Source organism: Bos mutus, chromosome 21, assembly GCF_027580195.1.
Source record: "Bos mutus isolate GX-2022 chromosome 21, NWIPB_WYAK_1.1, whole genome shotgun sequence".
NCBI classification, from domain to species: domain Eukaryota; kingdom Metazoa; phylum Chordata; class Mammalia; order Artiodactyla; family Bovidae; genus Bos; species Bos mutus.
The window spans coordinates 56,653,215-56,675,753 of NC_091637.1; the positions used below are offsets into that span (position 1 = coordinate 56,653,215).

Genomic DNA, 22,539 nt, shown 5'->3' on the forward strand with positions numbered 1-22,539 from the left:
CCCTTATGGGCGTGGCCTCTAATGTTGTGTCGGCCGCGTGCGGGCCGTGGTCCCAGGGAGGCGAGCAACGTCACACGCACGCAAGCCCTGCCCTTTTCCTTTCTCGCCACAGGCGGCGAAAGGGCGTGGCCAGGCGCGAGGACCCCGCAGCTGGCGGCGCTGCTGCCTGAGTCGCCTCCAGGTGGCTGCTCTAGGTTCCTGGCCGCTCAGGCAGCTCGGAAGGCACTCTGTTTTGGGGTCCTCGCTGCTCTTCCACGTCTCCCGGAAGAGTAGCTGGGCCGTGGCAGGTCCGGGACCCGGTCTACTCAACCTGAGCCCTCTCCCGGCCCGCTGCTGAGGAAGGGCGGCCCGGGAGGGTGATCAGGCCGCGGTGCAGCCGCTGCAGAGCCTTCAGGTGAGGCGGCCGCGGGGGCCCTACGGCCCGATGGGTTCCTTTGGGGCGTTAACGGCCTTAGAGGCGGGGGCGGCAGCCCCTTGGCGGAGACCTTGGTCTCTCCGCCCAGCTAGGGGCTCAAGAAGAGGGAGGGGAGGCCCCTGGATCTCCACGGACGTTGCTTGGTGCCCTCCCCTTTCCTGTCTCCGCGACCTCAACCTGGTTTGGCCCGTCTTCCCCCTCCAGAGGCTCAACGAAGTGGGTGGGAAGCAAAGTTGGGGGTCTGGACTCGCCTACCTGAGATCCCAACAACAGACTCAAGGGGACCGACCAGCTGACCCCCAACCTCCCTTCCTCCGTGTTCACACCTGGCCGGCTAGCAGGCCCTGCCCCCGCAGTCGGTCGACCCGTCCCTGTCCCACGCCCTCGCCCTGTTTCTTCACCTCGGTGTGGGCCGTTTATTTACTGGGCAGAATGACCTCAGAATTCTACCTCAGAAGTCTGCTGGAGTTTTTCTCTTGTCCATGGAGGAAATGCCCAGGGCCCGTCTTAACCTTTAATTGGGTAGTCAGTCTTAAGGCACAGGCTTTTGTTTGAAAGTCCTTTTAAACTTTAAGATGGCAGGCAAGATGGAAGAAATTAAATATGTTTTGATCGCCTTATTAGGAGAGATAATTTGCCCTCTAATTACCACCAGTGTTTACTTGGGAATAATAAATACTTTGTAGGGAGTTTTATATGTTTGGGAGCATGTCACTTCCATTTTCATTTGATTTACATAAACTCTGTGAAATACACAGTCATGTAATCATCCCGTTTTGTAAGGAACAGGTTTAGGGGGTCAGTTTCTTCTTGAGGTTATTCAGGTACTGGTAGGTTAGATTGAGAAGGCAGGGGTTAAAAGTGGGTTTGGCTGACTTACATTTGCCTGTCTGAGCTGCTGTCTAAACTCTGGGATCTTTCTAAACCTTCCCCCCACCTTTTTTTTAATGGAAAAAAAGGGAGGGTACTGCTACTTAACAGTTGTGAAATTTCACAACAGTGGTTGTGAAAATTATGTGTGCTAAAGATAATGTTTGCAGGACATCTAAAAAAAATTAATTCCATTCAGCAGTATTTATGGTGCCTAGGGTATGCTGAGAATTCACTGGTGAGCAAAAGACATGGCCTTTATCTACCCACTCTCTTCCTCTCCTTCCCCAAGAGGGAGAGATAGGGGGAAAAATACGTATAAAACATGAAGGGCTGTCAGGGAAGAGAATGGTGTGTGTACAGACAATGATAGAACCTAATTTAGATGGGAAGAAAGAGCTGGTTTTGGAGCAGATGACATTTGGGTGAAGACCAAGAACGAAAGAGTTAATTGTGAAAGAATGCCAGCACCGCAGGCGAAAGAAACAGTGTGCACACTCAAGAAATGGTTGTTGACTTTTTTATATACTACTCTCCTACGTCATGGAAGCTAGTTATTTCATTATTTTGATTCATTGCGGCACTGGATAAGTACCCAAGTATATGTATCAACATGAATGGCTATGCTATCATCTTGTTTTATTTGGAACTTAGCCTAATGTGCTATGGTAGGTACAGAGAATCCAAATGATTGGAGGTGTGTTTTAAATGTGTATATGCACACCTAAATTATCCATGATAGTGTTGCAGTTTAACACTGAAGTAGCTTTTGTATTAATCAGAAGTTTCTTCAAGTTTTAGCACTTTACAACAAACTTCAGAAAATTATTTTTATTTGGTTGTCCTGGAATTTTGCCATATTATTTGACATTCAGTGGCTTTTTTTACATCAAGATTTACACATCGTTGAAATAGGAGTGATGGTAGTAGTGGTGGTTGTAATTATAGTAACAACAACTGCTAACATGAGTGCCTACTATGTGCTCGGCATTTTCAAAATGTTTTTGGTGTATCGTTTCATCTGAAAACCATCCAGTAGTATAAGTACACTTGTTTTCCTCATTTTCTAGGTGAAGCGTTTCGGTTATGTACTTTGCTGGAAGTTGCGTAGTAAGAAACAGGCTTTCCAACCCAGGACCGGCTTGACTCCAGAGGCTGGTCTTAACCACTGAGTTCTGCTGCTCAGCCGCACTGATCCTTTTACATCCTTTTTACAGGTTCACCAACAGGATTATTCTGCTCCCATCATGTCCTGGTTTGCTGATCTAGCTGGAAAGGCAGAAGATCTTTTAAACAGAGTTGATCAAGGGGCTGCAACAGCTCTCAGTAGAAAAGAGAACACCAGCAACATCATTTATGGCAAAAATACTGACTATTCTGAACTTCACCAGCAAAATACGGACTTGACTTACCAGACGGGATCTAAAAGTACTTACATTTCCTCAGCAGCTGATAACATTAGAAATCAAAAAGCCACCATCTTAGCTGGGACTGCAAATGTAAAAGTAGGAGCTAGGACTTTGGGGGAGACCTCCTATCCTGTTGAAAATGCATCTGCTCCTAGGCCTTCATCCCAATTTGTTCGAAGAAAAAAGTCAGAACCTGATGATGAGCTTCTGTTTGATTTTCTTAATAGTTCCCAGAAGGAGCCTACTGGGAAAGTGGAAATCAAAAAAGAAAAGGCCAAAACCCCTGTCTTGCAGAGTTCTCGGACATCCAGCGTCAATTCTGTGAACACCAGTGTAACCACCATCAAAGCCGTTGAAGAAAATCCTTCTGGGAGCCAAAGCCATGGTAGTTAATTAGGCCTCTGTTTGTTTTAGAGTTAACCAAACTGGATGTGTTATCATAGCCTAAAATGTTCTGGCGGCATTTGTCATCATCTGGGAGGATGACAGGGGAGGCATCTGTTACCTCCCTGTTGGTAGAAGGGCAGGCTCTCTGAAATGTGTGGCATGAACAAGGGAGACGGCGTGGAACACTGTTAGTCAATACACAGTTACAGTAGGGACTTTTGAATGTTGTCTGTGGGTAACTTTACCCAGAAAATTTTGAAATCTGGGAGAAAACATATAATTTTGGATTTGGAAATGTCTCTAATTCATTTCTCTTTGTATTTGTATTATAAAAATGACAGGAGGCTGTATTTCACTTAGATTCTGGATTGTGAGTTTTTTGGTGTGTTTTTCCCCCTGCCTTCCCTGGAAGTAAAGCGTAAGAAACTGAACTTTGATCCAAGTTGGAGAGTTGAAGGTATTGACCTAGTAGTGAACTAAAAACTTAGAATTCTGGTTTTCAGTTGTTTTATTTGCTACGAAATTACCTCAAAATGTACACCTTCTCATCTGCAAAAATGATATTTACATGATGATTTGGCTAATTTGTATACCTGGGAGACATTTTAAAACAACAATGAACATGATAAGTCCTTGCAGGGATTCTTTATAGAGCTAATAATTCATGGTAGCTTCTTGTGTTCTTAAATGTTAAAGACTCTTACACAGTCTTGGGCTTCCCTTGTAGCTCAGTTGGTAAAGAATCTGCCTGCAATGCAGGAAATCTGGGTTTGACTCCTGGGTTGGGATGATGTCTTGGAGAAGGAAATGGCAACCCACTCCAGTATTCTTGCCTGGAGAATCCTTTGGACAGAGGAGCCTGGCAGCCTGCAGCCCATGGGGTTGCAAGAATTGGATACAACTTAGCAACTAAACCACTACCACATAGTCTTGGCTCTTAAAGAACAAAATGTTTCTTATATTTCAAGACTAAAAAGTGGTAAAGAGATGGGTTTTGGGCTTTCAAGACAGACACATGCACTGGCAGTTGGTTTAAGTACAGTTCCAGTTCCAGTTCAGTTGCTCAGTCATGTCCGACTCTTTGCCACCTCATGAATCGCAGCACGCCAGGCCTCCCTGTCCATCACCAACTCCTGGAGTTCACTCTAACTCACGTCCATCGAGTCAATGATGCCATCCAGCCAACTCATCTTCTGTTGTCCCCTTCTCCTCCTGCCCCCAGTCCCTCCCAGCATCAGGGTCTTTTCCAGTGAGTCAACTCTTCGCATGAGGTGGCCAAAGTATTGGAGTTTCAGCCTCAGCATCAGTCCTTCCAATGAACACCCAGGACTGATCTCCTTTAGGATGGACTGGTTGGATCTCCTTGCAGTCCAAGGGACTCTCAAGAGTCTTCTCCAACACCACAGTTCAGAAGCATCAATTCTTTTGCCCTCAGCTTTCTTCACAGTCCAACTCTCACATCCATACATAACCACTGGAAAAACCATAGCCTTGACTAGACAGACCTTTGTTGGCAGACTTAAGTACAAGCAGTCCTAAATTTCTTCTCAACTATTTTTTGATTAATTTTACAAATGCTTATTGAGACCCTAATGGGGCAGGATACAGAATTGAATGGGTTATAGTGTATTAGATGAGATGCACTTGTACACAGATAATCTACATGTAGTGTAGTAAATGCAGCAGTTGAGACATGGTCAGAGTATTGTGGATGCATTGTCTTTTTTCTTATTGCTTCAGAGATACTCTATATATGAAGGTATATGACAGTTCTTTCTCCTCCTCCTCCAGTTTTATCGTATGTTTTTCCTCTTTCTATGTCTCAGTGAATAGAAGTTCTTGATATAGGCTATTCTTGAGACTTTTGTACTTCCATATGTATCTTAGAACTTGCCAAGTTCCACAAAAATTCTGTGATCTTTTTATTGAGAGTCCATCGCTTCTACGTAGATAGTTTGGTGAGAATCAGCATTTTTACAATGTAGAATCTTCTGTTAACATGGTATAATTATTTTTTAGATGTCTTTGATTAAGGTTTTGTTTCTTCCATAAAGGTCTTGCATACTTTTGTTAGTTTTATTCCTGAGTAGTTTATATTTTTTAAAACTCTTATAAATAGTATGCTTTAAATTTTTTACTTTCTGTTGTTGCTATATATCGGTTTATGTAAATATGCACACATGCACGCACTCATACACAGCAACGTAGACACCTCTTAGGCTTCGTATTTTTCTGTACATTCATTTAAATTTTCAGCAACACAATGATATAATCTGTGGATAATGACTTTTCTGCTTACCCATTTTATCTTTTTAAAAAATCTTTTTCTTGCCTTATTACACTGGTGAGTACTTGAAAACCAATTGTGTGTCTTGTTCCTTGTCTTAAAAAGAATGCTTTCACTGTTTCAGTCTGTGTTAGGTTTTTCTTAGGTACTTTTTATCAGGTCAAGGATGTCTTTCTGTATTTCTAGTTTGAGTTTTTATGTTGAATTTTAGCAGTTTTTCCTGTAAGTATTGAGATATCACAATCTTTCTCCTTAATACTGATATGGTATACAGATCAGTTGGTTTATTTTATTTAAACCTAAAACCAAACTTAACTTTCAGTAAATGTTTGCTGAAACTCACTAGTGAAACCATTAGGGTCTGGGCTATTCTTAGTGGAAGATTTGATTATTGATTCAAGTGATTTTCCATTTCTTTTTAAATCTGTTTTTGGTAAGTTACATTTTTTTCCCTAAGAATTTGTCTATTTCATATACTTTGGGGAGGATTATATTTATTTAATTTTAGGAAAATAATGTGGTCACAGCTGAAATTTTAGCTCAGACACTAATCATTTATAGTAACCTTGCAGAAATCAAAGCTTGATCACAAATACTACCTGAGGAATACCAATATCTGGCATTGTGCTAAATGCTTATTTTTTTTAAACAGTGCTAATGAAGTATAACTGATATACAATAAATTACACACTTCTAAAGTGCACAGTTTGATGGGTTTCAGCATCATGTAGATTTAAAAATGTACTGACAATGTAGTTTATAGTGTTTCTCTCAGAAAATCATTTTTTATCATGTCAAGCCTCTCTAGTGTGTTTCTTTTCTGTTTTGTTAATTTCTGATCTTTATTATTAATTTCTGTTTTCTTTAGGTTTATTTTGCTGTTTAATTCTTATGATGGGTGCATAACTCATTAATTCCTTTTTTTCATTTTTAATATAAATATTTAAGGCTATAAGTGTCCTTCTAAATACTGCTTTAGGTATATCTTATAAGACTTGGATATATACTTTATTTCTTTTTAAAATCTTATAAAATTGAAAGTAATTTTTAAAACTCTCATATTTTATTCATTAAAAATATCTTTATTTTGGAGATTTCAAATATATCAAAGTAGAGTTTGATCATTCCTCTCCACCCCCATACAACAGTTTATCCCACGATGATAATCAATAGCTTGTAGCCATTCTGGTTTAATTTATGCCCTCTCATTTTCAATCTCTTTCTTTACCTCTACCTTCCACAAAATTATTTTGAAGTAAATCACAGATCTCATATCATTTCTTCTATAAATATTTTATTAACTCTAAAAATATAAGTTTTAAAATCATTCACACCATTATCACCATAAAAATGTAATAATTCCTTGTATGTGTGTTAGTCGTTCAGTTATGTCTGACTCTTTGTAACCCCATGAACTGTAGCCCACCAGGGTCCTCTGTCCATGAAATACTCCAGGCAAGAATACTGGAGTGGGTTGCCATTCTCTTCTCCAGGGGCTCTTCCTGACCCAGGGATAGAACCCGGGTCTCCTGCATTGCAGGCAGATTCTTTATCATCTTAGCTACCAGGGAAGCCCCAATAATTCCTTAGTATTCTCTAATACCTAGTCAGTATTCAAGTTTCCTCTGTCTCATCATTTTTACATACACTGGAATGTGCAAATCTTAGTTGTATTAATACAAATGGCTATATCTATGGAACTCACACCTTTGTTGTGATAAAGAACATTTCCTTTGCCACAGAGAGTGCCTCATGTCCTTTTCTAGTTAATCTCCCCCCACATCCTGCAAGCACCCACTGTTACCGTTTCTTTCACCTTAGATTACTTTTTGCCTGTTCTGAAACTTTGTATGTTTACCAGCAAAAGGTGATATCATACAGTGTGAATACTTTGTTACCTGACTTCTTTTATTGAACATGTTAGTGAGATTCCCTCATGTTATTGAGTATATAAATATTTTTTTATTGTGTGGTATCTTACTCTAGTATGGATACACCACAATTCATCCACTCATTTTTGGACATTGCAGTAGTTTCCAGTTTTTGGCTTTTGTGTATAAAGGTGGCTGTGAACATTTTTGTCCTTCTCTTTGTGGGAAAGTGTTTTTATTTCTCTTCAGTAAATACTCAGGAGTGGAATTACTGGGTCAGGTGGTAGGCACGTGTTTAATTTAATAAGGAGCTGGGAAAACTTTTCCCATTTTCCCCCGTCTGTCCTCACACTGCCATCAACAGGCAGAATATGAGTTCCAGTTGGCCATATCTTCACCAGCACTTTGTGTTGTCTTCTTAATTTTAGCCATCTAGCAGGTGTGTATTGGTTCTTGTTGTGGTTTTAATTTGCATGTCCTTGATCACTAAAGATATTGAGAAATTTTTTCATTTAGATATGGTTCATTTTTTAGCACATACTTAATTTTGGGGGAGCAAGTGAAGTGTATTTGCATCATATTTCGTAACAAATTAGAAACAAGATAAATCCAAAACAATGAGTATCTGAATTAAAGAGTATATCTTTGGGTAAGGCAATGTAGTTTCCAGTTTGGTGTGTAACAGATTGTCCTGACCTGTTATTACTCACTGCCTTGAAACCCACAGTTGTTCTTTTATTCCTTTCCATTATTTTTCAGTGTTGAAACTTCATCCTTGTTTTCAAAAATGATTCATAGACAAAAAGGAGACCAAAACCGTTTTTACCTAAATCCCAGTGCATAAATTATCTCTGCTTTTCCCTTTCCCAGAACTATATTCTTCTATCTGTTCTTTATCACTATTCATTCATTGTATCCAGACTTTGAGGGTCCTTAGAAATCTAGAGACTCTGTGTGTGAGAATGAGATTTCATCAGAGGGAAGTCTCTTAAGAATGTAAGTTGATTTTTTATGGTATTTTAGTGTAGCAGTTAACTTGAACCAGACGATGTTCTACCACAGTAAGCTACCAATGCATATGTGAGGAGTGTTCCAGTGTTACAAAGATGTATTTGCTTTCTTACAGTAGCCTCTCAGGATTCAGATTCTGGCCATGAAGCCCACGAAGATTCTTCAAAGGAAAATGTATTATCAAATGCTGCCTGTACTGACCCCAACCCAGTGCCTAACGATGATGGCAGATCACATGAACTGTCTAACCTTCGCCTGGAGAACCAATTGTTGAGAAATGAAGTTCAGAATTTAAATCAAGAAATGGCCTCATTACTTCAAAGGTCCAAGGAAACTCAAGAAGGTAGAGCCTTATCTAAATTATCCAGGGTTAGGAATGTAGCATTTCCAAAAATATAATAAAAACTTGATTGCATGTAAACTGTTAGAAATGTCCTGGATGAGACTTGTAGAGTAGTATCTCATGGAAATAGAGAGCCCAGATGTGGAAATGCTCCATGTTACCCGCCTGAGACAGAACACTGGTTTATTTGGTCATCCTTTAGAAACCGTGCACAGGAAGGTGTATTAAGACTTGTGAAACTGACTTCAGAAGCTTCACTCTTTCCCAGACGAATTTAGGCAGAGAAATGTTTCCCAGAGACCCTGCACAGTTTGCTTCTGTATTTAAAACAGTGATTTTTTGCTGTCAGGCTTACAATTACAGATGGTGTAAGGGTGTGGAGATCTATATTGCATTGCTCTTTCTGCACCACCAGTTTTCTAGGTTCAAAGCACTTTTTTTTTTTTTTTGGCCACAGTAGTGGAAAGAAACAGATTCCTTTCCAGTGTTTATCTTCAGATTTTTTGTTTCTTTTGATCCTACTAGGGTATACATTGGAGAAGGAAATGGCACCCCACTCCAGTGTTCTTGCCTGGAGAATCAGAGGGATGGGGAGCCTGGTGGGCTGCCGTCTATGGGGTCGCACAGAGTCGGACACGACTAAAGCAACTTAGCAGCAGCAGCAGGATATACATTGTCCACCCTTGATTTGGATTTGCATTCTTTCATATCTATAGCAGAACTCCAAAAATCCACCACTGTTGTAGTCTTGTGAGCTCTCTACTGTCTACTGTTTGGCTTCCAAATGCTTTACAAAAAAAACGTGTAGAAAAGCAGCTAACTTCATGCCCCTTTCCAACCAACTAACTGTAATATAAGATATGAGTATTGGCCTTGAAAAATGGAGATCCCTCTTGGAGCAAAAAATTCAAATATATTTGTAAGCTCCTAATTTTGGCAATAGGTACTAAAGGGATTTAAAGGAGAATCTTTGTGTGCTCTGAGAAAGACATGTTTATTTATATGGAGACATTTCCTTCTTTCTTTTCGTTTCTTTGTTTGTTTTTTAAATAGAATTAAACAAAGCAAGAGCAAGAGTTGAGAAGTGGAATGTTGACCATTCAAAGACTGATCGAATAACTCGAGAACTTCGAGCCCAAGTTGATGACCTGACTGAAGCGGTGGCTGCGAAGGATTCCCAGCTGGCTGTATTGAAAGTGAGACTCCAGGAAGCTGACCAGCTGCTGAATACTCGCACAGAAGCACTGGAAGCCTTACAGAGTGAAAAATCACGGTAGCTAATTCTATTAATAATGAAAAAATGAGCTGGAATATTTATCAGTGTACATAATGATAAACATGGTAGTCATACCATCTTGTGAAATTTTCACTTTGGAAATTTGCAAGAGGGGAAAATGTAGCTTTTGGTTAATGCTGGAAATGTGTGTGATTAAAAATGGATGTATTATTTGAATCTTGAGATGCACTGTTAGCAAATTCTGAATTTTAAAATACTTGAGGTGCAGTGTCATTAATCTTTTGACATACAATAACACGTGGCATGTGCTTGTATTTGGATGCCTAAAAATATAGATTACAGTCCATTAAAAGGGAAAAAGACTTCTCAATGTTTTAGTCAAAACCATCTTTTTGTGTGTGCTAATTTGCTGATGCTCTAAAAATTATTCTACCTTTTCACTTGTATATTGTGGAAATAAGTTATTTCAAGTGATGTATTTTCCTTTAGAATAATACAGGATCACAGTGAGGGTAGTAGCCTGCAGAATCAAGCTTTGCAAACTCTTCAGGAGAGACTGCATGAAGCGGATGCCACTCTGAAGAGAGAACAGGAGAGCTACAAACAGATGCAGGTTAGAATGGGGACAGCAGGGCTCCGTGTTCTTTTTTAATATTTATTTCTATTATTTATTTGGCTGCACTGGGTCTTAGTTGTGACATGTGAGATCTTTAGATGTGGCGTGTGGGATCTAGTTCCGTGACTGGGGATCGAACCTGGGCCCCCTGTATTGGGAGTGCAGAGTCGTAGCTGATGGACCACCAGGGAAGTCCCGTGGCTACTTTATTATTTGAATGAGGAGCAATCACTTTATACCATTCATAGCACATGTACTGTAATAAAATTCTGCTGTGGATTTCAGAAAACTTCGTTTCTGTGACAAAAACTAAGTATTTGGCTGTTTTTCTTGATCCTTGCTAAGTGTATTTACTTTTACATGTTGAACATTTAAAACACTTAGTATTCATTAGATGCATACATCTGTTCATTTAATTTGATTGCGCAACAAGCGTTACCATTGTTTGATTAAAAGCTAATTTGAGGCATCTCATTTATTCTTTTTATTTAAGCTTTTCTGATTCCAAGTTAATCTGATTCTGTAAGAAAAAAATTTTTTTTTGTAAGAGAAAATTGTATATCATATTTATTTAGAATTATACTCTTAAGTGAATTTTTGCATCTAGTTTAGTGATTTTTCAGCTCTGACTCAGACAGTAAAGAATTTGCCTGCAATGCAAGAGACCAAGGTTTGATCCCACGTGTTGGGAAGATCCCCTGGAGAAGGAAATGGCAACCCACTCCAGTATTTTTGCCTGGAGAATCCCATGGACAGAGGAACCTGGCAGGCTATAGTCCACGGGGTTACAAAGAGCTGGACATGACTGAGCAACTAACACACACACACACAGCTTTTGAAAATAAGGATAAAATATAAATAATTCTCAGAACTAAATTTAGGCTAGTAAGGCAGACCTTGTGTTCTTTAGAGTGTGCTTTTAAAGTTTCTTATGCTAAAAAAAATTACATTGACTAGTTTAGTAGACAGTTTGAAATAAAGGAAAAACGTTAGCCATGATATTAGAGAAGATGTAGCTGTATGCCTGTGTCTTCCCTTTGTTTTCTAATAGACTTTCTAGTTTTCTGTAGACCTTTATTCATTGATCAGTCAGTATCAGATCAGACCTGGTATTCAAGTGATCAGATTCACCTGGGAGACTGATTAAAACCAGATTTCTAAGCCCAGTCTTGGAAATTTCAACTCAGTTGAGCCCAGGGAAGGCCTTGGTTGGCTGTTCTTTTTTTTGGCTATATTTTTAACAGACTTCCTCATTGATTTTGATGTGTTGCCATGTTTGGGAACCACAACCTTAGAGTTCCAGTGCTTCACTTCCTAACAAATGAAGAACTTTTTTTTTTTTTAGCCTCCCTATTTCATGGGCTGAGCTAATAAATCCCATAAGATATCTAAATGCATCCTGAACCCTCCTCCCTCCTCCCTCCCCATACCATCCCTCAGGATGGATTTTCTTTTAAAAATTTAGAAAAGGAAAAAAAAAAAAAAAAAGAATATTATTAGCATAAAAAACTGACTGATAATTTGATAAATAATAGAAAGTTTTAGCTTTCTTTCCTAAAGTACACATTTACTTATTCACTTAGATACTGAGTTATATGCCCAATAAAGATTTCTCAGACTTTAAAAAAAAAAAAAAAAGATATCTAAATGGATGGTTGTAAACTCTCTCAAAGCAAAATGATAATAAGTATGATATAAAAATTTACCACAGAGTGAGTTTGCTGCACGCCTTAATAAAATGGAAGTGGAACGTCAGAATTTGGCAGAAGCAGTTACGCTGGCAGAAAGAAAACACTCAGATGAGAAGAAGAGAGTGGATGAGCTACAGCAGCAAGTCAAAGTGCTGAAGTCCAGCTTGGACTCCTCTAAGCAAGAATTAGCTGACTACAAGCAAAAAGCTACTCGAATACTCCAGGTGAGCCTGAGATGCACGTGTGTGAATGTTGAGGCAGGCCAGTTGACGGAGAGGCTCCCTGAAGCTCTTTGTAGATCTGTGAGCTGCTTTGTTCCTTTTGACTAGGTTGGCTTACTTCAGGTGTCTTGTTCTTCTTAGAAATATTATTAAAAAAATGAAATGTTTCCTGCTCCCACCACTTTTTTCCTTTTAAGAAAAAAATTCATCCTTCCACCACCTAGTTCAGGTCTTCAACCTGTCACCTTAATCACCATGATAATATCAGTGTTTGTCTTTAACAGTGGATCTATTCTCCCTCGTTGATTCTCTTTTGAATTTTTCAGAGCAATTGGCCTAGGCCTCCTCCCGCTCTCAGATCTCCTCTCCCACCTTTCCACCTTCCCTTTAATTAATTCAAGACTGTAAGTTTCAACTTCTCTTTTCTTTGCCTTTCATATCAGAGGGAAGACATGTCCTTTCATTTTTTACTCCCCTTGGATAATTTTTCTGCCTGTACGTTGATTCCTTCCACCTCATTTAAGCCCATTCTCCATTAAGTCTGTCCTGTGTCTTCCTCTGTGTCTCTGTCTCTGCTGCCTTCTTCTGGCTCCGCTTGCTCAAGAGCATGTGGTTACTCGGTAGAAGAACAAAGACCAGATCTTGAAACCCTAGTTACCTATGGTGGAAGAAACATCGCTTTTGGCCCTTTTGATCACTTTGATCCATTTCTCTGTCCTCCTTTCTTTTAATGCCAAACTTGTCAGAATTAGGGCTTCCCTTTTGGCTCAACTGGTAAAGAATCCACCTACAATGCAGGAGACCCTGGTTTGATTCCTGGGTTGGGATGATCCACTGGAGAAGGGATAGGCTACCCACTCCAGTATTCTTGGGCTTCCCTGGTGTCTCAGCTGGTATAGAATCTGCCTGCAATGTGGGAGACCTGGATTCAGTCCCTGTGTTGGGAAGATCCCCTGGAGAAGGGAACAGCTACCCATTTCAGTATTCTGGCTTGGAGAATTCCATGGACTGTATTTGTATAGTCCATGGGGTCGCAAAGAGTCAGACACGATTGAGTGACTTTCACTTTGTCAGGATTAGTGTTCTGTCTCCTCCATTTTAGAACTATTAACTTTAACTCCTTCGTGTAATTTCTGTCCCCATTACATTTCTGAAATTGTCTTCTCACAGTCTTTAATGACCTAAATATTTTCTGTCCTCTTACTAGTTTCCATCCACTTTGATTTTGGTAGAATGTTTTGACCCTGTGCACCCTCCTACCTTCTTGAAAGTTGCCTTGTAATTTTACTTGTACGGCCTCAGCTCTGTCTTCTCTTTACTGCTGTTTCTCTTGGGCGCTCTTCTTTTGTCCTCTTTTGCTATTCTTTCTTACTTTGCTGTTTTCTTTCTTACCTTGCTTTGTCGTTTACTCTTGCTTCTATCACTTGATGTGACTTCAGCATGGCTCCAACCCTGACTTCCTACCTGGTTTCTAAATGCCTGCTGTGCTTCTCTACTTGGGATGTGGTATTGCAAACCCCAAATCAGCTTTCCCCTCATTCTCCTGTTTTGGTAAATAATATTGCTGTCTTCCTAGAAAGTGAAGCTTGAAACCATAGTGTCGTTTTGACTTTAGCCCTTGCCTGCTATTGGCTAGGAACACCTTTTTTTTTCTACCTCTATGAAATATCATATCTGTCTCCTTCAAACTCTTCTATATAATTATTTGTATTCAGTTCAGTCGCTCAGTCATGTCAGACTCCTTGCGACCCCATGAATCACAGCACGCCAGGCCTCCCTGTCCATCACCAGCTCCCGGAGTTCACTCAAACTCACGTCCATCGAGTCAGTGATGCCATCCAGCCATCTCATCCTCTGTCGTCCCCTTCTCCTCCTGACCCCAATCCCTTCCAGCATCAGGGTCTTTTCCAATGAGTCAACTCTTCGCATGAGGTGGCCAACGTATTGGAGCTTCAGCTTCAGCATCAGTCCTTCCAATGAACACCCAGGACTGATCTCCTTTAGGATGGACTGGTTGGATCTCCTTGCAGTCCAAGGGACTCTCAAGAGTCTTCTCCAACACCACAGTTCAAAAGCATCAATTCTTCGGCGCTCAGCTTTCTTCACAGTCCAACTTTCACATCCATACATGACCACTGGAAAAACCATAGCCTTGACTAGACGGACCTTTGTTGGCAAAGTAATATCTCTGCTTTTCATAAATGTAATTTGTTAATTTATTTAAAGGGTTCTTAATTGAGCACTTAACTATTCACTTGCACTGTGATAGGTGCTAAGGATACTGAGCTCAAAAGATGTGTCCTCTTTCTTAAGGGAGCATTTGATTTAGTGGGACGACACTGAGGCAATTGATATAATGAAATTATTGATGCAGCACTGTGGGAGCTTGAAGGAAGAAGCCCTTAACAACTGCCTGGAGATGTCAGGGATCACTGGAGATCTGGATGAAGAGAAACTTGAAGGACGAGTAGGGGAACTCGTGATCCGGCAGAGATTTCAGATAGAACAGCCCGTGCCAGAGTAAAGGGGGCCCGAGGGAACATAGTATGTTTAAGGGACTGCACCTGTTCTCTGTTGCTAGAGCAACAAGTGTTAGAGATCAAGAGACAGGAGGGAAGGCCCAAAGACAGCCGATGTCAGATTGTGGAAAACCTTGCATACCAAGCAGAGGAGTTTTGATTTTATCCTATAGGTGATGGTAGGAGGTGAGAGGTGTTAGAGAATTTGAGCAGCATGATGAGATTTGGGTGTAAGAACTGTGGTAGCCACGAAGAGGTGAGGGGAGAGCTGACATCTAGGATGGCATGTAGGATGGTTCCAGGTTTCTGGTTTGAGTGTGCCCCTGAACTCCCAAAGGGAAAATGGAAAGGACAGCAGGTTAGGGTAGAAGATTATGATAAATTATGGTGAGTTTGCAAAGCTGATGTGGCACTGAGGTGACAGTATCAAGAAGGCCATCAGAAATGCAGGTCTGGAGCTCAGTAAAGAGGACTGCTTGTTAGCCACATGGAGGTGTGGAGATATAGACCTAATCCTGTTTGTTATAGAAAATTTGAAAAATGCAGAAAAGCTTGCAGACATCACCTGTAATTCTACCACATAAAAAGGAGAAACTATTTTTGATGGAAGAGAGTTAATATTTAAAGTGAAGGAACCAATGGTCCTTGCTCTACTGGCCTTAGATTATAGCACTTTTTCAACTAGTCTTCCCACCTCAAATCTCTTCTTCCAACTCATCCTTATACTAGGGATCAACAAACCTTTTCTGTAAAGGGTGAAATAGTACATATTGTAGATTTTGAGGGCTGAATGTGGTTTCTGTCACATGTTCTTTGTCTTTACTTTTTTATAATCCTTTGAAAATGTAAAAATCATCCTTAGCTTAGTGGGCTGTACAAAGAAAGGTCACAGGCCAGACCTGGCCCATCAACCATAGTCTGTGAACTGCTGCCTTAAACCACTCCCAGATATGCCCTCCTCAAACACACCTCCGGTCATAGCACTCCCTTATCCACTTTCTGGCAGTTGGTTTTAGACTCCCAAATAAAATTCAAACATTTTAGCCTGTCATCTGAAGGCCCCCCAAAACTGATCCTAACATGCTATCTGACCACATCTCAGAATACTTTCAGGCTCTCATGCTTTTGGGTTTTTATGCTTTGTCCTCTGTTCTCTGTACACCTTTTAAAATCTTATCCTTTTTCCAGGACCAGTATAAGAGCTGTCTTTTTAGTAAACTCTTCTCTTCGCCAGAAGTGGTTTTTCCTGCTCAGAACTCCGCAAGTAATCTTCCTCCATCCAGCCTTCTCGCAGCTTGTGTTTACTGCCTTCTGTTGGATATTTGCCACTTCTCTTTTATTGTTAAGGCAAAGGGTACTATCTGGAGTGAGAGACATTATTTATATCACAGAGAACACTTAGCATAGTGCGAAACCCACTGTAGATTGTCCATGAATATTTGTTGAGTGGAATATAATGGGAGGGAAAAAAGCATAAGAAAGAATGAAGAGAAAGTTTGAGAATACTCTTGTTAATAAGTTTTCGACAGTGACGTGGTCCTGGGGACCACAGTCCAAGAACAGTATACAGCAAGGCTCTGTTTCATTTTTATCCCTATAGATTTAACATTCTGTGGACTTTCTCTGATGAAGAATATAATTGAAATATTCCCATCGTGGTTTAATTGGTGTGTGGTAGATGATATTCAGTGTACAAGCTAATCTCTGCTTTGCTTATTTTTTTTTTTTCTATGACAGTCTAAAGAAAAACTGATTAACAGCTTAAAGGAAGGATCTGGTTTTGAAGGCCTAGATAGCAGTACTGCTAACAGCGTGGAACTAGAGGAACTTCGGCACGAGAAGGAGACGCAGAGGGAGGAAATACAGAAACTGATGGGCCAGATACACCAGCTGAGATCCGAGTTACAGGTGAGAGTCATCGCAGCGCAGCTTCACTGACAGCCGTTTAGCCCCAGGTGTTAGTGGTGTGAGAGGGGACGGATTCTGTGTCTGGGGGGAGGGATTAGTGACGTGTGAAACTGTGGGGATATTAGTTATCTGATAGAAGTACCTGAATCGAAAGCAGCAGGCTTCTTGTCCATTGATCGACTTACAGTTACAGGAATAAGAAGCATAGGTAACCCGACTCATTCTTTCAACAAATACCAAGTATTTGCCGTGTGCCATGCATCTTCTAGGCTCAGAGTTACACAGGGAACCAGACAGAATGTGTATTTTTTGGATCTAACATCCCAGTAGTTAAAAACAAAGTAGATCTGGGTTTACTTCTAAAACAAGGATGCGTTCTAATATTAGAATGGGCTTAGGGATGATCTTTTATAGTTTCATGCATTTTCTTATAATTTACTGTTTATGTGTAATTAACATATTTAATCTAAAGGTAAAATTGGGCCACTTATTTAACTTAAACAAGGGTCTTTGACATAGGAGGGGCCTCTGAGGATGAGAAAGAAAAAGTATGCGATAATGAGCCTTCTGTTTTTAAAAAAAAGAAAAAATCTGTCTGCCCAGAATGTTTATCATGCATCAACTTAGGAAATTATTGATTTTTTAAGATGTACATGAACAACAGTGAAAAGTGTGGAAGTGGTAAGAATGGGCTGGCTTGTCTAGGGTATAAGCTTGACTGTCCGATCTAGATGCAGATCCTGTATCCTGGCTTTAGCACTTAATAGACCTGTTATCTTGGAGAAGGCAATGGCACCCCACTCCAGTACTCTTGCCTGGAAGATCCCATGGATGGAGGACCCTGGTGGGCTGCAATCCATGGGGTCGCTAAGAGTCGGATACGACTGAGCGACTTCACTTTCCCTTTTCACTTTCATGCATTGGAGAAGGAAATGGCAACCCACTCCAGTGTTCTTGCCTGGAGAATCCCAGGGACCGGGGAGCCTGGTGGGCTGCTGTCTATGGGGTTGCACAGAGTCGGACACGACTGAAGCGACTTAGCAGCAGCAGCAGTAGCAGCAGACCTGTTACCTTGTAGCACTACCACCTCTCACTGAGCTGTAGTTTTCTCCTCTGTAAATTGCAGATGAGAACAAGGTTCTATGGGGAACCTATGTATAAAGGGCCTCGCGTTGTTCCTGACATGTAACAGGCTCAGTAAATAGTAGCTGCTGTTATTTATGAGTTTTTTTCTTATTATCCTTTAAACTGTAGGATTTTTTTTCTATAAATAATTCTGAATTCCAAAGACTTCATCCCATGAGTTTGAAATTGAATAAACACTAAACTTTTGGATATTTTCATGTATATTTTTCATATACTCCATGTTTTTTGGTGAGATGGAAAATATGATTTGTTTTAATATCTCATCCCTACCCCAGCATCACTGATGACATTGACACATCTCTACCCTTTCTCAAGAAGTTTATGAAACTGATAATAAGGGCCATAGTATTGGGTCTGGCAAAATGGAAGAATTGTTGGTGATTGTAGTAGCTGTCATTTGCTGAGCGCTTCAAGTGCCACGCTCTGCACTAAGCACTCGACATATCTCCTTGCATTTCTTCCTTCTTTTAACCCCTTGAAGGAGATGATGGATTCTCATTCTACAGTCTGAAGAAATCTAGGTGTGGAGAAGGAAATAACTTGCTGTGACTCGTAAGGTGGCAGAGCCAGGATTAGAACCCTGGTCTGTCTCATGCCAGACTCTGTACCTTTAACCACACTGCCTGCCTCTTGAGAATTCGTCTGATTTAGTCAAATTGATAACAAAGATTAGACTACTTTCTACAACCCCAAAAATGGTAAGGAAAAATAATTTAACTTATTGCTGTTTGCCGCTACGTCCACACGGCTGTGTGAAAGAGTACTTTACTTTGATTATCTGGGAGGATCATTAATCTATCAGTTCTTTTCAAATGATCTGTGAAGTGCAGAGTTTGTGGAGATGAGCGTGTATACACAGTGTACCAAAAGATGAAAAGCAAAATTGAGATGCCAGCTTTTGTCCCATGTACTGTATGAAGGGACTCGGGCTTACCCCACAGAGGGAGAAAACAGAAAGCGAAAGCAGGGTTCTTTGCCGCTGGTGGATTTTGCAGAAGGTGGTTTTGTGATATGAAGAAGTGAGAAGTGACACCAAAGGAAGAAGTTAGAAGGAGAAATATGGGGACATGTAAAAACAGAGAATAGTAATAGAGCTAAAAGAAAAAAAAGAAAATAATATGCTAATCTCATGAAATGAGGAAAAAAGTTGTATTTTTACTGTGTGTTGATTTCTGATACCCACACATGTACAGAAACTAATGATAATCTACAGTTTTAGGGGACTAAGGCAGTGAAGTCCTTCTTGATGTTATATTTCTATTTCTCTTGAAATTGTTAGCTTTTGAACAGAGGGAAATCTCCCAGTGAGCCACAGTCTGCTCATGCCCATTAAAGCGAACGGTTTCTGCTGCAGCATCCTGTTCATTTCTCTCACCGTTTGCCATGGTACATAATGAGGGGTCAGCTTATGGGCTCCTTCTAGGCTGTGTTTGTCTCATTCATCTTCATCCTCCAGTGCCTGCTGAGTCCCGTTTACGGCACATAATGACCACTCAGTAAATACTGAGCCAAACAGTTCATTATTGCTTTCACATGTAACGATCATCTTTTTAGGATATTGAGGCTCAGCAGGTGAGTGAAGCAGAATCAGCAAGAGAACAATTACAGGATCTGCAAGACCAAATAGCCGGTCAGAGAGCAGCTAAACAAGAACTAGAGGCGGAATTGGACCGACAGAAGCAGGTACGGATTTTTGATTGAGGATTCCCAAGGAAGACTGTTCACCAGCAGTCATATGAGGTGATTTCTAGTAAAGCAGCTTACTGAAACTCTTACAGCTTGAGCTTAGAGGTCCCTCCAACCTTATTACTACCCCATCCTCCTCATTGTTTGTTTTAACAGATGAGACTTAGAGACATAGAATGACTTTGAGATTTGCCTAATATCATACAGCTAATTGGAGAACAGAATCCAGGGTTCCTGTCCCAGAGTCCAAAATTCTTTCTACTGCCCTGTCTATATTTTATTGTATCTTCTTGTCAGAGTATGTATGTTAGAACACTTAATGACAGCAGTTGGTTTTCATATTGTATCACATTTTTACTTTCTAGAAGCAATAGTAAATTTTATTTACTAGAAATAGAAATACGACATTAGTGCCATTATAGACTGCTCTTGCTGTTTGAGAAAAAAATGCTTGTCACAGGCTGTTTTTACAAATCGTGCTTAAAATTATATTTCACTATTCAATTAACAATTGTCTGCTCTCCAAGCCAAATTATATTATTTTAATGTACTTATATGATAGTTTCAGTATTAACAGAGTTAAACATGTTTATAGCCACATTTTCACAATAAGAATCTGTATTTAATATTCATAACATTTATAATTTACTGAGTAACATCATTATTATAGGTACTTAGTATACATTATCGTATTTCATCTTCACAATGAAATCACTGTGCTTTTCATTTTACAAAAGAGAAAGCTGTTTGTGTATTTCTCAGTGCATCACTTATAACATTTCCAGCTTTGCCTATTTATATTCTTTTTAAGAATTTTTTCATTAGGATTTATCATTTCTGAAACTGGTTCTATTCTTAAAGATGTGTTTGTTTTTATTATGAAAGTGATTGTTTCCTGAGTAGTAAGAGAAAAATTCACTGAGTAACAATCTGTAGGGTACATCATAGACTGTCTTAGATAATTTAGTTATAGGATTAGCTGTCCTTCCAGAAATTGCATTTTAATTTACTTAAGTCTATATTAAAAGGCAAGAATTTGATGTTCTTGATGTTTAGTGGGATAACTTTCATTTTACTGTGACGGATGGTTTTACCACTCCACTAGAAGTGCCCTTTTCTAAGACGAGGGAGTTAAGTAGAGGAAAATGGAACTGAATGTAGCTCTAGGCTGTTTATTTGGTAATCAGATGTTCCGGATGGGAAGTACTTAATCTTGGGATCAAAGAGTCCTTAAAATAATTTAAGTACTTTCAGCCTTAAATTTTGTGCTAGCCTAGAGCTTAAAAGAAACCAGCAAACCTTCCTGTAAATTGCGATTCCCCTACCTGAATACCTTCCTCATTTTTCTTCTCACTTATCTCGGTTTTTTCAACCTGTGCAGTGAGCAGGTTGAGCCCATGTCACGTGTGCTTCTTCATTCAGCTCCCTTTGCTTTGTCTGCAGTTCAGTAATGCTTCTGAAGGTGCTTAGTTAATGATTTACTCTTTCTTCCCTATCATCGCTTTACTCTTTAATTCTGACCTGACTCTTACTGATTGTGTCCATTGTACAAACTAGTTTGATGCAGTTGTTAGTGAATTTGGAGGTATTTCTTTTTTTCCCTCTCTCGTTTCATCAATGATGGAATAAAACAGTTTTAGGATACTGCCTAAAAAATTAAGCCCATGAAAAGCTGCTCAAAATCATTAGGGAAATGCAGATTGAAACCACAATGAGATTGCACTACACGCCCCCATAATAGCCACCCTTACAGAGAGCAGTACCTAGTGTTGGAAAGGATGTGGGAGAACTGGAACTCTCTCATCGTCCTGTGGGAATGCAAAATGGTACAGGTATTTTGAAAAACATTCAGAACATAGTTTGGCAGGTTTTCTTCCAATATGTTAGGCATTCACTTATATGATCAAGCAGCTCTGTCTCTACATAATCTACCCAAGAAAAAAGGAAACATATATGACTAATAAAAACCTGTGCTTAGATAGTCCATCATATACAGATGGCTACATCATGCTGAAGGGCTAACTTGTCATTGTATCTCCTGAAGTCTGTTCAGTATATAGGCAGCAGGTGTTGATGGAGTGCTTACTTTGTGTTGGGCACTGTTCCAGGTACTGGAGATGCCATGGGGAGCAGTGGTTTAGCTTTTATTCATTTGTGCCTCACTGTGTAGGAATTCCACTACATAGAAGAAGATCTGTATCGAACAAAGAACACGTTGCAAAGCAGGATTAAGGATCGAGAAGATGAAATTCAAAAACTCAGGAATCAGGTATGAAACAGTATTCACAACTTGGGAAAAGGTATCATTGTAAAACCTATATTTTTTTAAGGATACATTAAGACCCCCGCCCCCCCACATTTTCACCTGAGTCCTATTTTTGGAGTCATGATATGTTATTTTTCAACCTGATACAGAATTTTCATCTACTGCCATTTGACTCTGCATTTGCTCTATTCTTTGGCTTGCTTCTTATACAAGTATATTGTAACCAGTCACCTGAGGAGCGATTAATTACTCTAGAGTTTCATATCTTATAACCTCATCAGTGGTTTTGCTGATTGCCAGTATTATAATTGTGGTTTCCTAAGAAAGATCCAGTGATAAATCTTCTTACTAATAGGTCTTTCATTAAAGTTACTTTTTTTTTTAGCTGAAAATGCAAAACATAAAAAATAACCTGTGCCTCCCACTCACACGCACTTATACATATAAAACCAAAACAGAAGTTTCACAAAATAACACCCTGTGTGCTGTGCCCTCTATGTACTACTCTGTTCTATTGTTGTTTTTGTAAGTGGTGACTGTGACCCACCAAATTGATTTCCTGACCCCCTGAATAACAGTTAGAAAATCGCTTCTTTCGATGGTGAAAGAATTGTAGAGTTTTGAAGAACCACTGAGTGCCCTGGATTCCCTGCGGG

The 22,539-nt window shown here is 39.9% G+C and overlaps 1 protein-coding gene across 2 annotated transcripts in view; it reads left to right on the top strand.

Annotated features, from left to right (window-relative positions):
* The first annotated feature begins 209 nt into the window (after window positions 1–209).
* Window positions 210–22,539, top strand: part of GOLGA5 (golgin A5) — a 28,814-nt gene continuing 6,484 nt past the window's right edge. The window contains exons 1-9 of one of the 2 annotated variants that reach the window (XM_070357874.1): window positions 210–394; window positions 2,503–3,079; window positions 8,369–8,593; window positions 9,647–9,866; window positions 10,320–10,443; window positions 12,158–12,361; window positions 16,615–16,785; window positions 19,486–19,614; window positions 21,788–21,886. In XM_070357874.1, the coding sequence (XP_070213975.1) occupies window positions 2,533–3,079; window positions 8,369–8,593; window positions 9,647–9,866; window positions 10,320–10,443; window positions 12,158–12,361; window positions 16,615–16,785; window positions 19,486–19,614; window positions 21,788–21,886 (1,719 nt within the window). In that variant the 5' untranslated portion in view covers window positions 210–394; window positions 2,503–2,532. Of the gene's footprint in view, window positions 395–2,502; window positions 3,080–8,365; window positions 8,594–9,646; window positions 9,867–10,319; window positions 10,444–12,157; window positions 12,362–16,614; window positions 16,786–19,485; window positions 19,615–21,787; window positions 21,887–22,539 lie in introns of both variants that reach the window. The other variant, XM_005907627.3, reaches the window with a different exon arrangement.